The sequence below is a fragment of the Pygoscelis adeliae genome, unplaced genomic scaffold (genome assembly GCF_000699105.1).
Source record: "Pygoscelis adeliae isolate BGI_AS28 unplaced genomic scaffold, ASM69910v1 Scaffold181, whole genome shotgun sequence".
Classification (NCBI taxonomy): domain Eukaryota; kingdom Metazoa; phylum Chordata; class Aves; order Sphenisciformes; family Spheniscidae; genus Pygoscelis; species Pygoscelis adeliae.
The window spans coordinates 301,792-318,594 of record NW_008824360.1 but is presented as its reverse complement, the minus strand read 5'-3'; the positions used below and the strand labels follow the sequence as shown (position 1 = coordinate 318,594).

At 39.0% G+C, this 16,803-nt stretch overlaps 1 protein-coding gene across 1 annotated transcript in view; it reads left to right on the top strand.

Moving 5' to 3' along the window:
• Positions 1–16,803, top strand: part of GLIS1 (GLIS family zinc finger 1) — a 112,925-nt gene that overhangs the window by 88,398 nt on the left and 7,724 nt on the right. The window contains exon 7 of the mRNA XM_009319786.1: positions 13,153–13,337. Coding sequence (XP_009318061.1) covers positions 13,153–13,337 — 185 coding nt within the window. The remainder of the gene's footprint in view (positions 1–13,152; positions 13,338–16,803) is intronic.

Sequence of the window (16,803 nt, the reverse complement as noted above, 5' to 3'; positions counted from 1 at the left end):
TGCCCCTCATGTCTCCATTCCAGAGTACGGCACTGCTCTTTCAGCAGAAACACCATGCTGAGTGAGCTGAGTTTCTCACGGAGCTCCTTCTACAGACATTTGATCATTTGTTTAGGCCAAAGTTTACATCAGAACGTCTCTGCTGTTTTCCGTGCTAGTGGAATAGGTATTCTTTCTCAGAGGAGACAACAGTGCTGATTTATTATCTCAGTGCTTATATACCTAAGTAATGTAAAGTCTTTGCAGAAACACCATAGTTAATATCCTATGACAAAATGTAAGAGTGAGACGATAACAGATTTGTAACCATGAACCAAACATCAGAAAATGGAGAGTGGAATGTATTTTTGAATAGTTATTTTAAAACAGGGTATCTAGTTTCCTGACATAATTACTTGGAATCTTTCAGCACCTCAGATACCATTTTCTAATAATACATTCAGCATTGTCATACCCAGTCCAAGATCCTTTTGCTGTATTTAATTGTTTATGCTTACATTATTAATGACTGCTGAAATAAAGCCCATACGTGACATTTTAATTGCAAGTACAGAAACTTAGTGTGAACTAGTAGTCCTTGAATTTCATTTAGCACAGTTTTGTTTAAAGCATTCATCCATTTAACTGGGCAAAATCACTTAATAATCTAATGCTTGGAGCCACTGAATTACAGAACTGTTACACCTTTGCCAGTTCATAGCAGTATGCCATTACTCATATAAAATATATATGGTTTACAATAGGAAAGAAACACCTAACACTACCTTTCTTCATATTAACTGCTCCAGCTTGCTGGCACACATATAATGTTTTGCCTCATTTGTCAGCTGTCTCAGCATTCATGTTTAAGTAAATGCGAAGAATTTCTGTACTGTGAATCAGTACGATGACAAGACTGGATTGCATAGTTTAAGTCTGTGGAATGAACCAAATGATTACTATCAAGAAATCTAATTACTGAGTCATCAAATATGCAAGATGCCAAAAACTACATGAGGCGGAGTACAAACAGTCTACTCAAGTTTGACATAAGATTCAGAATTTGATTTAAAGGCTTTTTCTTTTTTTTTTTTAAAGCCCTATGTTATACCATCCTTTGCCAAAGTCAATACCAAGTGCAGCAGTCAATTTTCCCAAATGGTTTGCTAAGACATTTAAATAGTTTGACAAAATTATCTAATTCACTTGAAAATGTTCTAACAAAATCTGACTTCGTTACCAAATGTATTTATACTGGCTTTATACAACATGGAGAGTATTTTTTCAAATTCTGGTATGAACTGTATGCTGGACCAAAAGATTTTACTTATATTGATATTAATTAAACTAAAAGTGTGTGACTGAGAAATATTTTGGCATCCAGAAAGTGAGCTTGTCATGATCCAGGCTTAAATATATATTTATTTTTAATTTCAGGTAGCAAAGGTTTATTTTAGCATTTCTTGTAGCATATGCCATGTATAATGTCTAACTCGGTTTCATTTTGCCCATTGCAAAAATAGTCTACCTTGATTTGTAGCCGAATGAAGACAGAAAAACAGCTTTTAGTATTAAATCTTAGGTGGATGTTGCACTTGGCTTTCTACTATTTTTTTAGCTGTTATTATCTAAGTAATCTAAAAATGTACTTAGTTTCATTCGTAAACTATCTCTGTAAATTCCAGTTTACAATATTCAGTGTGATAAATGATCAGCTTAAATGAAACTGATAGGACTAAAGTTAAGTGAGTTTGAGAGGTGGCACCAAGTTAGGGATTTGCACCAATTTAGCGTAATGACCTAACAAGGTCACTTTGTAGGATCTGAACACGGTCCCTCTATATGTGACTGTGAGGCCCTCTGTCACTTGTGTCGCTCATAACAAACAGCACTTATGTTCTCAAAAGAAGCAGGGGGTACTGACAAATAATAACTTTACTGGGAAGGTGATGTGTCTCCAAGGGAAAGGAAAGTGAAACTATTTTTTTATATTCCTGTGGAAATTTAGGTCATTTCTGCTCTGTAAACACAACAGTAAATGAAGAACCAGGGGGATTAAGAAATCTGTGATGTCCATAGGTGATGATTAATGAGAACTCTGAATCCAGTCTTATGAGCCTTTAATATAAAGGATTAAGTAATCAAGGTTAGAGGAAGGAGCTTACACAACTCCTTTTTGCCCGGGCTTCTCACCAGCTAACTGCAACCAGTTCAAACCATGTTCCAGACCCTGCTGGAGAGCCACTTACCCATACAAAATCACAAGAAACAGGACTTAATAACAATCAGGTGAAAAGAGACATTTTAATCAGGCTGCTTAAACATCAGAATTTGTGTTTGCTTGCTTCTTAGCACCTGTTAATTCAAATACCACAGAAATACTTAAATGTAAAGAGATCTCTGTCAAAAATTTAGTCCTTCATTTCTCGTTATGTAAAGCAACACAACATATACAGACCCTCCCTTCTTGCTCAACCAGGGAGCACCAGATTTGAAATTCCTGATATTTTTAAGGTTGAAAACAAATACACAGGATAAAATCTTGTGTGTTAGATTTTTATTTGTACTACTACCATGTTACACTTTGGCAATAAGAGACTGTAAGCCAGCTCCTACCCACATTTCAGCCCTGTTAACATACATTGCCAGGACCCTCTCAGGTGCCTCCATTTCAAAGAAGAATCTGGCCCAGCCCCCCTACCTGCTCTCAGTGAGCTGCGGAGCTGGGAGAAAGCACCCTCCAACAACCCCGCCTCTCTGCTCTGTGGGATTGTTTTTGGCTTCAGCTGTACCGGTAGATGATGATCGCATACAAAGGGTTTGGTGGGTGGCTTGCTCATCAGATGGTACCAGACTCAAATTCTTTCACTGTTGTTTGCAAGCAGCTAGTTTTCTGGAGCATGACTGTTTCTGGGATAAGATTTAAGAAATTGCCCCAAAACCAGTAAAAGAAATGGGGGAGGTTCTTTTCAATAGGTTGTGCTATCTCCCTAGCTGCCAGAATCCATGGCCAGATAGGAAAATACATTTGTGTACCTAATTCTCATTACTCTCAGTGACAATTATGTGTCTAACTACTTATGTCTAAATTTTATTCATCTTTAAGTTTGTGAGCTCACATAAATAAATTGACTAGGAACTGGCATGTTGCTAGAATCTTTGCAGGAAACAAACTTTTACTTTCTAGAAGTACTCTGGAGAACTAAATACCTACACAGTTTTTATAACAGTTCCTAGGACCAAGGAGATACATCATTCATTCATTGTGGATTCCACTGGAGAATACTCTTCATTTGTAACAGAATACACAAGTCAGTGTTTTAGTCTTTCTTTCAAAAGCACTAAAACCAATAACAAGAAACAGATATCTCTGACAGCTGAAAACATTTTCAACGGAGGAACCCAAGAACCTATCATCATTTATCTCAGTGTTATGGATCTGAGCACGCAAAAGGGGCATCGGTACATCTGTCCAAAGAAAGAACAATGTACAGGTGCGGAGCTGAGGTTCATGTAACAAAGAAAATCAGCAATTAAAAGCATCTGGTTTCAAATCCCATGTCATTTATCTCATTGTAGAAAATGTGATCAGAATTCATTTATAATCATGTCCAGATAGGCTTGTACAGTTTTTCCCCCCTTAAAGCAAAATTAGCATTAGCATAGGCTTAGTTCAACAATACATGGTTAAGAATAACTTTGTGCTTGATCATGGGGTAAAATATTGTTTGGCCATTAGCAGAGATAGGTGGGCATGTATTTCATTTGTGTTTCTAAAAGGGATGGATTGACATTCATTAGAGAGCCTTCATCAGTGCATCTCAAAATAAGTGCTATGTTGCCTGCCCAGAAGAGACACTGTAAGCAAAACTATCTTAGAGTAAGAAATAAGAGAGTTACAGGAGAAGGTGGGAGGTTAAAGGAGTTGGTCAAAGTAACTCAGGAACCATTTAAGATGGATTCAACTGCAGCTCTTCTGCATTATATTAATGATTTTAGCCATTACTGGGTTTATCTACAGTTAAATTTACTCTTAACATCTGTAAAGATTATTTTTTCTTTTTTTAAATTTTGTTTTGCTTTTTAAGTGAAACTTCTGCAGTTACATGTAAACCATATATGCTAAACACAGCAATTTATTCTGCTATAACAAATGATTAAGTTATCTTAACATCTCCCACTATTCGGTATAGTGCCTTTTAGACTGGCATCAGCTACCTGTACAGAATCTACCTGCACCTGGAAGCATCTTGCTGCATATTTGCCAGAGAATAATGACCTTAAATGACTAAAATAAGATAGATCAGTCAAGCATGCCGTGCATGCTGGATAATGCTGAGTAGACAATATCTGTGTTTGACTGCATGTCTTTGTAATTGACTTCCTGGCAATCACTTGCACCTAACGCATTGCTCTTTATTTCAATATGTTTTGATATTTCTTTGACCACAATAATAAGGATTTTTTTTACTTTTGAAGTATATTTTCCTGCTAGATTGTTAGCAGGAATAAGTTTTCAAATTTTCTTTACGTGTAGCAGCTTCCATTGTAGTGATTCATCAGCTTCATTTCAAAAGAGATTATTGAACACACCCTTATAAATAAAGATGTTTTTTAGTTTGGCACAGTTCCCATAACCGCTATGATTAAATGCTCTGCAGAAATTGCACATATCAGGTCAGAACAATTGTGGAGATATTCATTTAATATAGAAAAAACGTGTTTGTGTATATTTGTGAGTTTGTGTAGGTAATGAAATGTATTACAAAATACTGTTATGTTTTACGCCCAACTGAGGCTTGGCATGTGTATTTGTTAGAAAAGATTGTGAGTATTTCAGTAAGTCACCCTGTACCTGAAGAGAAGGCCCACACAGGAAGCCTTTGGGTGTACCCGGAAAGGACTCCTTTGGCTCCTGTGTCACTTTGAACCCAAAGCTGTTTTTATATCACTGTTGATTGGTATTATTAAAAATATTCTAAAGCAATTGAATGACCTAAGACTCTTTAGTCACCTTAAAGGTCCCATGGATGGTGTTCTCCATAATGTTTACGAAAGCCCTCTTACTCCTCATACCTAGCTAGCTCCTGCACTCATTGTACAGGCACTTGTTGACACTGCTCAGGGTGTAGGTGAGTGAGGATGCAGAACTGGATCAAAGTAATCCAAGGCAATATTGTGAATGAAAAATAGTATCTTGTGTTTATCTAGAAGCAAGGAAAAGGCTGACATTGCCTCAGTCCTACTTTAAAGATGTTACACACAGGGGTACGTCACACACACAGTAGCAGAGCCAAGTATAGAGCCTGAGTCTCTTAACAGCAGACAGCTACTCATACTGGCCACAAGCACAGCGAGAAAAGGGAAAAACAGAGACACAGTGTCGTATCTTGCAGTCATGGAGCAGAGACTGAGGCCTTGTAAGAAGGGCAGTGTGTGACAGCCCACCGTTTGCTCATTGTTTATAGAAAAGGGTAATAAAATGCAATGATGCCCAGCAAGGTGACCTGCAATGAAGGATTTATTATATATCAGGGAGATGGGGGGAAGAGGAGAAAGGAAGAAAGAGGGAGGGAAGGAAAAGATTCCTTGCATTCCAGAAACGTAGCCAGAGGCACCTGGCAGTGATTAGTGCAAAGGTTCACCAAACTTCAGATAGAGTCCATCTTAAAAAAAAAAGGTAAAAAAAAGTGAACGGTATAACTGTTTCCTGAGCATGTGCTGACAGAAATTCCCGTAGGGCAAGACCCAGAACAGAAACACGTGGCAAGAGATTGGGCGCTATCCAGAGACCAGATTAGCAGAGCTTTACACATCATTTTTAATATTATGGGAAGAGATGAAAATCAGTGTTAACTTTTTTTCCCATTAAAAAAAATAATCTCCTGGTCCTGGAACTGAATTGGACTTTCTCACAATATAAGTAACTATAATGCTTGGGGGAGAGATTTTATGAATGAAATGGTTGGCATGCTGGATTTTATGGTAGAACCTGGTTTCATGGAAAATCTCCAGTTTTGTAACTAGCTGCAATACTGTACAAGTCACTTAAGATAAAACATGGAGCTTCTTTGCTTTGTGCTTCTCACTCTGGTGCTTTATTATGTACTTTTCTTCATATTAATATGAGTTAAACGTAATTCTCAAAGTCAAGATTGTTTGATATGGTGATACGCTATGCATGAGAACTGTATTACAGAATGGTCTTACAACCCAAAATATACAAAAAAATACTTGAGATAAAGGACAGATGTTTTCCAGTCTGGATTTGGTCCTGTTTCCACTGAACTCAATGGGATATGGGTTGAGGTTCTTTGTCTAGCTGAGGAATCTGCCAATCAAGCCATCATATCATAAAAAGAAAAAAAAAACCAACCCCAGACAGTTCTCATATTGGAAACATCCCTATCTTAGATATGTCTATTTTGTGGTTACACTTCATTCCCACTTCTTACTCAAGAATCTTAGTTTGAATTTATTTTCATTATTTTTCAATTGTCAATTCCATTCAATATTTACTAATTAAGTATACTGGGTGTCGTTTTTGGCAGTCAAGAGATGATCAACTGGATCATGAAAAAGCTTATCTTAAAACAGCTCAAAATCTGGCTTTATAATTTCTTACTCTGTGTTAATTTGTCCAGGAACTGCTACTGAACAAAGACTGGCTAAGGTGAAGTGTAAAACTATTTCTTACTCAGACTTAAGTACTGTGGATGAATGTAGAAAACATACATCTTGACAGAAAGCTCAGAAAAATCAATGTTGATATGTATTTATTTTTTGCTTCTTTATGTTGCAATAATATTGGAAGACATTTGGTGTGCATTGTGAAAATACACAAATTCTTATACACCACTGCCTACTTCGGGAGGCTGAAAGTGGAGGCAGGATAAATAATTCTAAAACAAGGTAATGGTACTTGTAGCCTATTAGATGTCTTTTCTACAGATCACTGCTAGCTCATGACATACCTAGATAGTTCCCTCACATAGGCCTTACTTACAATTTAATACAAACTTTCACTATTCAAAATATATTGTTAAAACATGATCACAAGAAAACTTATGCAAAAGTCTTACTGGGATTTGTGTTTGAGATTCCTAAAGGTATGCACTTTGTAAAATGAGACAGAAGACAGATTAGTATCTTGTATGTTTTTACTTTTAATTTTCTTTTTTTAAAAATCCTTCTGTTAAGGTCCAGATTTCTGAGTGTTCCCACTGATGTGAGTGACAAATGCTTTGCAGTAGAGGTGAGGAATTGGCTCGTTTTCTAACACCTGGTTTAATGACTCTTCATGGGTAGTATCCCATCTGTCTTCAAGAGCTTCCCTTAGGAAGGGCTGTGAAGCTGAGTTTAGCATGGTACAGAAGTGTGTGCAGTATCATAGACAAGGTACGTTACCGATTTAGGATCAGTTCTTCCGATAGTTTTCTGTCGGTTGTGTGGATGAAGGCATTACATAAACAAGATTTTTCTGATTAGTCCTTTTACTTAATTGTCTGCTGATGCATCCTCAGGAGAGGAATGCATTAGCTTTGCAATTCCACCTGAAATCGTAGGTCCCTCAAGGCTAGTACTATGTCTTCAGCGCCATCCTACACATGGTGCTTCAAAGGGAATTTGAAAAAACCCACAATACCTGGTCAATCATACGAAGTTGTATGATGAGTGAAGAGAGAGGAGAATTCCTCTCTGACTCCTTGGGTGATCAGTTTACATCCTGAAGCACAAGATTTGATTACCCCTCGCTTAGCATGGAAATGTTGGTTTTGGCCATTAAATTATTCAGTCCCCTTTTAAAAAAACTAGGTATTTTGTTTGATTCTGTGACTTCCTGTGGCTATGAATGCCACAGGCCAGGGCATGCTGTGTGAGCAAAATGCTCCTTTTGTTTTAAGTCGACCTGCTTCTCTCTGTGGTGCATGCCCTGTTGTTCCCGTGTCTTGGACAGAGTGGAGAGGAGGCTGGCTCCTCCATTGCACCCTTGTGCAATCTGAAAAACTGCATTTTAAATTCTCTTCTTTCGGGGGCATGCTTCTAATTTTGGCAGTTTTACTTTGTAAGAAAACCCTGTCTTACTACTGTAGTAAATCTTCAGCTGTTTCTAACTCCCGTGATAACTTAATGCATCAAAACTGAATACAGCTTTTCTGGTTTTACCGCTATGTAATATATGGTCATTAATAAGTAGATTTTTTCTTGCATCCGACTGTAAGTTCCCCTTTCTGTTCTTTTCTGGTTTTACCGCTATGTAATATATGGTCATTAATAAGTAGATTCTTACTGCATCCGACTGTATAGTCCCCTTTCTGTTATTACCACTGCTCAAGAAAGTTGCACATTATTCCTGCAACACTGCTGTTCCCAGAAGATACTGTAAGTTCAAAACCAGTCAACACATGCAGGGAGCATAGACTCTTTTGGTGCGTACCTCTCTGTATGAGAGGTATCGAGAAGCTCCTACTGTTATTAGGTCTGAAGTCACCAAAATGAATCTTCAAGTGATAAAAGCTTTCCTACTTGCATCATATATTGCATACAGCAAGGGTTTTAGCAATAGCAGTTTCATTGATAGGCAACTGGAATTCTGGATTCAGAGAGGGCTTGCTAGTAACTTCATTAGTGTCTGTAGCAAATAATGGCTAGGAATAAGGTAAATGCATGGTTAACAGGTTACCTTTCACATAAGGGACATACGGTTTCTGATAATGGAGTAGTAAAAGCCTTGCAGTGCGTTAATTTGTTGTTTGAGTTGCTAAGTGTTTTACCGTCAAGCGTCCTTGTAAGACTATATCGACAGTCAGACTACATCAGCAGTGCAAGTGATCTGTAAGAACTGTTGATTCTTCTTAGCTTTGTCACAAGGTTAGGGAGATAGCAAAAAGATTTATGCTCCTGAACAGAAATATTCCATATAGCCAGGAGCCCTCAAATGTAATGAATTAAGGAAGGATAAGGATTTTTTTTTACGTGTGTGTGAGTATTTATTTATATATCTTTCTATATAGCTATATATAGGCACAGACATATATTAAAAGGCCCCCAAAGGACCTGCAAATTTACTGAATTATACAAGTTACAATTAAAGTAAAATACATGGTATATATTTATTATTAATATCCAAACAAAAGCAAACTGTGGTTGTAGTACAGTATTAACAGGAAATGTCCAGGCTATTAGTTATTGAAACATATATGCCTGAGCTGCTGCCTGGGAATTTTTAATGTATCCAGCTGAGTTGCTGGTATAAGTAGTTTAGTGTTTCTTCTTCCACACAGAAGGCATCTCCTTTTAAGCTCTTTTCTGTTGCTAATGCATTATCTATTTAATTTCTATCAGAAATGATTCCTCCTCTTTTTTAACAACCTGAGTATCACAGCAACCGAATCAGTAGGCAAATATTCAGGAGAGAATTAAAAACACGTCACTGGGAACTGGACAGTTAGCTGATGAAAAACCTCTTCTTGAGCATGCCAAAGCACATTCACACATGCATGCACACACACAAAATAGTATTTTAGGGACCAGCTCGAGCTGTAGGCATTGTGATGAATATTTTAAGGAGACAAATCCCCATGTTGGCCACTTGTGCTAATATAGCCAGATTTTTCTGCTGAGCAAAACTCTTTCCTAGCTAAAAACTGTGCCTTAACTTAAGGGATACGTGTTAAATTCCCTGTTTGGGAGAGACTGAGCAGAACGTAGTAGATTTTACGTTGACCTGCTCAACTGTATGAAACTCTCTTCATGCAGGGGAGGCAGCGACGGTCAAGCGTTAGACAGAGCTTTCAGGGTTTCAGCTCAAGTTCCTGTGCTGCAGTAAGTTACTAGGATACTGGCTGCCCGCAGACAGCTATGTTCGCTGCGCTCCAGCACCGTGACAGCAGTGCTGAGTGGGAGCAGCGAGCTGGCAGCTCTGTGCAGCTTACCCAGCTGGAGCAGGGCCCCGCACACCTCCGCACCCCTCCTGCCTCGCGTGGGGAATCTCACCTGCTCGTAACCAGTCATTTCAAAGGCTTCGAGGCACAAACGCTATCACAACTGTTGAGGTCACACGCAGGGAAAACAGGAATGCAAAAGAGTGTGAATGGGGAGACGGGCTGCTTTAAAAATAACAATAAAAACTGTTAAATTCTTCTCACATGGTTAAGATTTAGATAGCCTCTGGGAGTAGTTAAACAGGGTAGGGAAGCTGGGATTTTTCAGTATTCCCACAGCTGGACACCTTAAATGTACCATTTTTGTTTGACATGCAACATATTTGCACAGAATTTAAAAATGCAATTACTCGACCATCCTAACAAAGCACTCGACACAGAGCAGCCCGGCAGGCTTCTATGGGGTGCTACATTTCCCAGCAGCAGCCAGGAGAAGACATTTCAAGAGAAGGCAGAGGAAACCCAGCACAGGCGGTTGCAGGGTACTCGCTCACCAGAAGTATTTTCCTCCCTCATTCAGAGTGGTTTCTGGCTCATCCAGGCCTTGGAGTTTTTAGCACATCTTTTGTTTCTCTTTAAGATGTGTGTGTGGTCATTATCCATATAAATGTCACTATCGTGTTCGTGTTCTCTTTTAGCTATTATCTTTCCAGTGAAAACAACTGCAATCTTTTTAATCTCCTTTCAGATAGAAGCATTTCCAGGCTTCTAATGGCATTTCTGGCATGTCGAGGACAGTGTCTCCATGTGTGCGGTTTGAAGGGGCTGGTGACCGTTTTGCAATTTGTGGTTGTGCTTTGCTGGCACTCCCTTGCAGCCTCGGAAGAGACCGAAGCAAGGGCTTTTCTGCAGGTCCCAGCAGATAACGTCAGCCCCATCTTCATGCAATAGTTCACCACAGACACGCATTTGAGAGCATTTGCAGAAGATACGACTTGTAGCTGGGCTGCACAACAGCTCATTTCTGTTAAACTATTTCTCTACTGAGACCTTTGAGGAAAAACTACAGCCACATGGGAGCTGACCTTAGCGTTTAGCTGCTTCTCAGCAAATAAACTCGGTATTTTCCCCCGAGCATCTGCTCTTCAGCAGTTCAGACTCCAGAGAGCATTTTCTGTCTCTGACCTGAAGAGGGCACAAGGTGGCCCCCGCATTCCTCACGTCCCTTTTTAGCACCTCTGCAGCCCCAGGCCTTTACCCTCGGGTAGGGCAAGGGCCATCCCAGCTCTGTTGCTGAGCCCTTTTTAATATGCAGTTAAAACAAAAAACAGATAAGATTTTTTTCTTTGCATGTTGGCTCTTAAAATTCGACTTTAGTCCTCTTTATTTTACATATCGCTGGTCATCGCTTAGCGGGGGGGTCTTTCTCACAAAAAAAAATTTTCTAGTTCTTACATGTTTGACTTGAAAATATCCTTGTCTTCACCCATTTAACAATACTGGTTTAATTGTCAGTTTAGTTTGGGGATATTCAGAGTCTCTGTGGTTTGTATTATATGCCTTATTTTCCTGCTTCGGGAGATGGAATTATTTCAGCATAGGATGGGCTTTGACTGGTTGATTTATTTAAGCCCCTTTTAATAGAGTGTCACTGTGACAGCTTTCGGCAGCGTTCCTCTGCCTCTCATGTTAAATTTGATAAAGCTGTTGTCACCATTAATTCACAGTTCATCTATATTTACCTCTGGAACGCTCCCATGTAGTGCTTAGCCCTAAGTCAGGCATAGCCTCACTCCCCAAGTTTAATCCTAACTGCTCCAAGAAGCAGTCGTGTAAACTGGTGAGGAACTGCTATTGCAAATCATGGTTTATGGTGTTTGCACGGCTTGTGCGGTGGTAGAGGAAGACACTAGAGAGAGATTTAATTTGTTTTGTAGTTGATTCTTTGTACGCCTGCAATGGTTAGTGCTCAATATTTTTTTTCCAGCTAGGTGACATGTATTATAACCTGCAGGAGTATTTTTATTTCTGCACCTCAGGACGTGTAGCTGTGAAGTTTCAGCAGAGTGGCTCTCAAACATACAGGTGTTTTTTCTAGCATCTGAAGGTTCTAGGGCTGCTCAAAGAGCCACTGCTTATGTTTAGCAAACGTTCCAGAAGCAGCAGAGAGTATACGGTGAACATATGGTCCACGCAGCCCGCACATTTGACAGTGTAACACTGGGCTATGGAGCAAAAGGCCATTTGTCACAGCTACCGTAGGAGGGTAAAAGATCCAGCTTCTACCTATTTACTCATTTATAGAGTTAGTTTAATGCAGCTCTAAAAGAGGCTTGAACGTGAATGGCCAGGTTTTTGGTCCCATCTTCTGCACCATGCCATCTTTCTGGCTGTAAATGGCCAAAAGACAGTTCTCTGGCAAAGGGTCCGTCCCTTCTGGGCCAGCTGCCGTACCACCCCTTGGTGAGATGGTCGCGCTGTGGCAGGGAGGAAGCACTGAAGCTTCTCTGCTCCACCGGTGGCAGAGGATGCCCGAGGACTTCATGGAAGTGGGTTAGTGAGGTTCTTCCTCAGCTGCTCCAGCTCCTCCTGGGAGTGTTGGGTCGGGGTCTGTTCCCCGAGCGGGACTGCCCCAGCGCTCTTGTGCTGGCCCGGGTCCCAGACGTCTGGGGGGAATTTTCCATCTCTCAGGTACAACCACTTCTCAGTCTTACACTGAGCAGTGCCGCCACAAGCAAGCACTTACTCAGGCTTTTTCTTTGAAAGGACGGTACCGTCTGTTGCAGTTAAAGCTGTATTTCTAAGTCTAAAAAATCCTACATGAGGAATAACTGAAACTAATGCTTTTCTTTGTCTTGGCTGCAACTTGGGTGTAAAGCTTTACCCCGTTACAGCTACAAAGGCACTTAAACAATTTACTTGCATTTACTCACTCTAACTACATTTTCCACTTCTGTTTTCTGGACATGTATCTCAGCTCACGAAATTTTAAATTAAAACTGAGCTGCGTTTAAGTTGCTTACTGAGGAGCGGTGTCATTTTGATCCTGTCATTATGGCTAATACAAGAAGTCAGTGTAAAGGAACAGAAATCCTTTTCTAACTGCCTTTCCTCCTAATGAATACCTGAAAGCAGCACTGCATTGTTACCTTTCTTTTACCGTATAATTTCTACCTGCAAAATAAATGTTTCTATAGTTTGGCCATTATGGAAATAGGGCCTTTCAAGTATTTCATTTTCCCGTACTGTGATGTGATATGTGAAGTTTTTCTGTATTTTCTTTTTCTAGGCTTGCTCCCAACATAATCTCTCCACTTGTCAGCCCCCTGAAAGCATTAGTTCCGCCTTCCCTATTGCAGAAACACGGCTCTCCGTCATCACACAGCCAGTCACCAAATGGGCAGCAATTTTCTGGAATACCAAATAAACCATACGCTCAATTTCAAAACCAGTCCATACAGCAGGGATCTCAAGGTAACTCTACCCTCTTTTTTTTTTCTTTTTTTTTTTTTTTTTTTTAACTTTCCTACTTCCTAGCTGGGGAGAAAGAATTTATTTCAGTTTTTGCATTTTCGGCCAATACTGTCCTATTAAGGGACTGACAGCATTTAATGGGAACTCCAATTTTTAAAGTGGCTTGATACACATACCGAGAAAAATTTTCAGACCAGTTTGTACTGTGATATGTTATCATAATGGGGAAAGCTATCAGAACAGCAGGTTTATTGCATTTATTCAGGTTTTTCAGTAGATGACTGCTAGCTATGCACCTCATCTGACTGGTCATTCAGCCTTCCGTCAGCTTGGAGAGAGTGACTCTGCCAAAGCAAGAGCCATCTAGTCCCAAAATACGTGGGCTGAAGCACACCTTGGCAATGTCCTGCTCAGTCCACTGATAGTGATGCACTAGACATGAGCTTAGACAAAGAAAAAATAATTTGATATTTATTATTTGGAAGTTTGGCATCTGTATTATTTTATATAATAATATGCAAAGGCACTCTGTACAACTATAGAGCGCCAGTGTGATTTGAGGACAGGAACGGGAGCAGCTAAGCAGCTGTCCCACTGCTTAATTTAAAACATTTTTTGCTCTGAATTACTCAGCCTTTCTAATCGGGAGCTTATTCACCTATTCCAGAGTTCTGCTGTGGGAACTAATTAATGTTTCTGCAATTTTTGAGGTATAAATTAGCAAGGGATATTATTATCACAGATTCTTCCAGTAACAGGAGCTTGTATATTTAAGAAATATGTTATATAATCCAGATGGTATGCTGCTTAAGTGTGGTAAATATTCACAATAAAGAAGTGTGCAGGACATCTGTCTGGTTGCAAGTATAACCAAGCATATAAGTTTATACAGGCAGATAACCAGCTTTTTGAAACTCATTTCACAGCTGTACTGTCATTTGTATAAGGTCATTTTTGGCTGGCGAAGTATCACGTGATCAGTTTACCAGTGGGCAAAATAGGAGGTTTGCTTTCTCTCAATATATGCTGAGGCTAGGTCTGAAACGCAGGAGTTGAACACAAACCCAGTGAGTAATTCACAGCTGTAACGGGGTTCAGTATCCCAACAGTTCCCTCTGCCCTTCATTCTCTGAGGAGTACTTTTGCTTTTTGGTTGGACTGACTTAGTCTGAAAAGTTAAAGCGTATTATATTAAATGATTTGTGCTGAAGGAAAAACTAACTCAACCTGATGCTCAACAGATTATTCAATTTAAAAAGATTAACTCTGTAAGGGAAAAGTGGCAGATTTATTATAGCATATAATGATATATGATTATGTTACTATAATGAGCTAAATAACTACAAACCACAAGAGGAAAGTTTAGCAGCTCATTACTATGGCAGAAACAAATGCATAGACAGAACAAGTTTTGAACCACTTAAATAAATTGACTTTATTCCTTAAGAAAACCACATTTCCTTTTGAATGAATTGTTGCTTTCTAAGTGTTATGTCGTGTGGTTTTGAAAAAGCAATAATTTTCCACTTTGGCCAAATGTTGAAGTATTATTATAAATTCATTATGGAAATGGTCATTCAAAAATCAATTTTGATTAGCAGCCTTTGAAATCAATTGATCTGTAACCTGTACTTAGCTGTATTTGCTCTACATCTTTCTTACATCTCAGTTCATTAATAGCACATTTTTCTAATGGAATCTGTAGTAATTTGGGAGTTTTGAATTTTTGCCGAAAAAAAGGAACACTATATGAGTCTAGCTGTAGAACTAGGCATCTGCGTAGAAGCATATAAACATTGTGGATCTGACATTTTTGGAAGACAGCAAGCTTCGTCAAGCTGGTAGCAGAAATACTGATAATGAAAGAATAAACTGACATTATTTATGTGTTTAAACCTAGTTGTAGTAAGATCACATGGAAATTATTACATGCTGAAAGAATTTGGCAGGCAATGGAATCCTGTCATTATTTATACCTGACATGATTTCTTGTCAGAAATTTTATGGAACTTGAAAAGCTGAGATTTATTTGCACATACATGTAAATGACATGACATAACAAGATGGCATTTAATAGGCATATTCCAATTATTTGCTCATTACATCATTCATTTTAAAGCTGCTTGAAGTTTTTTAGGCTGTGCCTTAGAGAAACAGAGGCAGCCAGCGCACTGTGTGAAGTGGCTAACTGCAGCTTTTCTGTCACAAATTATTTCAAAGCAAAATTTTAACTAAATGTTATATTTGGAACTCAGTTTATTCCTTTATTAACTGTTATATTTCTACATCTACTGTACATGAAACATTTAATAGCGATCATTTAAACTGACAGGACGTTTAGTAAATTTTTCACTTGAAAATTAACCTCAGAAAAAATTTGCTTTAAATCAAAACTGAAGGAAAACCTGAAATCCATGTGGAAAAAAAAATATTGGTGAAACACTTGTTGCCAAATTGGTACTACACTTTTGCTCTCCAAGAAGGAGCAGGGACGTTTGCACCAGACAAGCCTTCTTGCTTACTTCATATTTTAACCACTGAAGGACTCTTTTTTTAAGAACTTGTGAAAAATGCTCCATGTTTAGTTTACTCTAATCAACCGTATGTGGTTGCTACTTGAACCACTGATTATGGGATTTTAATCATATCTTAATTCCTAATACTTTCTGTGTAAAGCATTTCAAAAAAATCTAAAGGAACCACAACTAAATGGCATGAACCAAAAGCACCTTTGTTTCATACTACACATTTAAAAAATGTACAAATGCAGTAAAGCTCTGACTTGTATTGGACATGCAAATCAAACATTGTATTGCCTGCAAGCAACAAGTTTCATTTCCTGTGGTTGTGTAAAATGAATGAAACCTTATCTGGCAAGAGCACCCGTTGTTACAAAAGTCCTTGTGGTTGCTTTAACTCACATGGCCTTTCCATCTCTTGTCTAATGACTTCGGTTTTCGGGAACACTCAGCATTTAAACAAGCTGGCAATTTTCCCTTTTTAATAGTGTAAAAGATGTGTGAGGCTCAGATTCTCTGGAACAAACTGACTGGCCTCTTGAGTCATGCCAGGCTACTGAAGGCCACCAGCAAGAGCCAACCTACCTGGTACCAAAAGAAACTCTCCCGATTGTGCCTCTGAAGCAGGGGGTGGGAGTATAGACAGTATATAAAAAGTCATGAAAAAAATCTTACTGACATAGCAACTCACTGATGCTGCAGGCCTTCAACCTGGCGGTATGCAATTTCAGTCACTCCAAGACTCGTTTCCACCTTCCAGGACTGACATTCAGCTGGCTACATTTTAAAATACAGCTTTTAATACTGCAAGGACAATTCTTCCTACCCAAGTGTCGTTTCATGACCAGTTTAAGTGCAGGGAACATCACCAAATTCTTCCTATATGTCCTAGTAGTGGAACTGCAGATCAGGTTCACCAGCTGCAACTGCAGTTCTTCAGTGTTTCA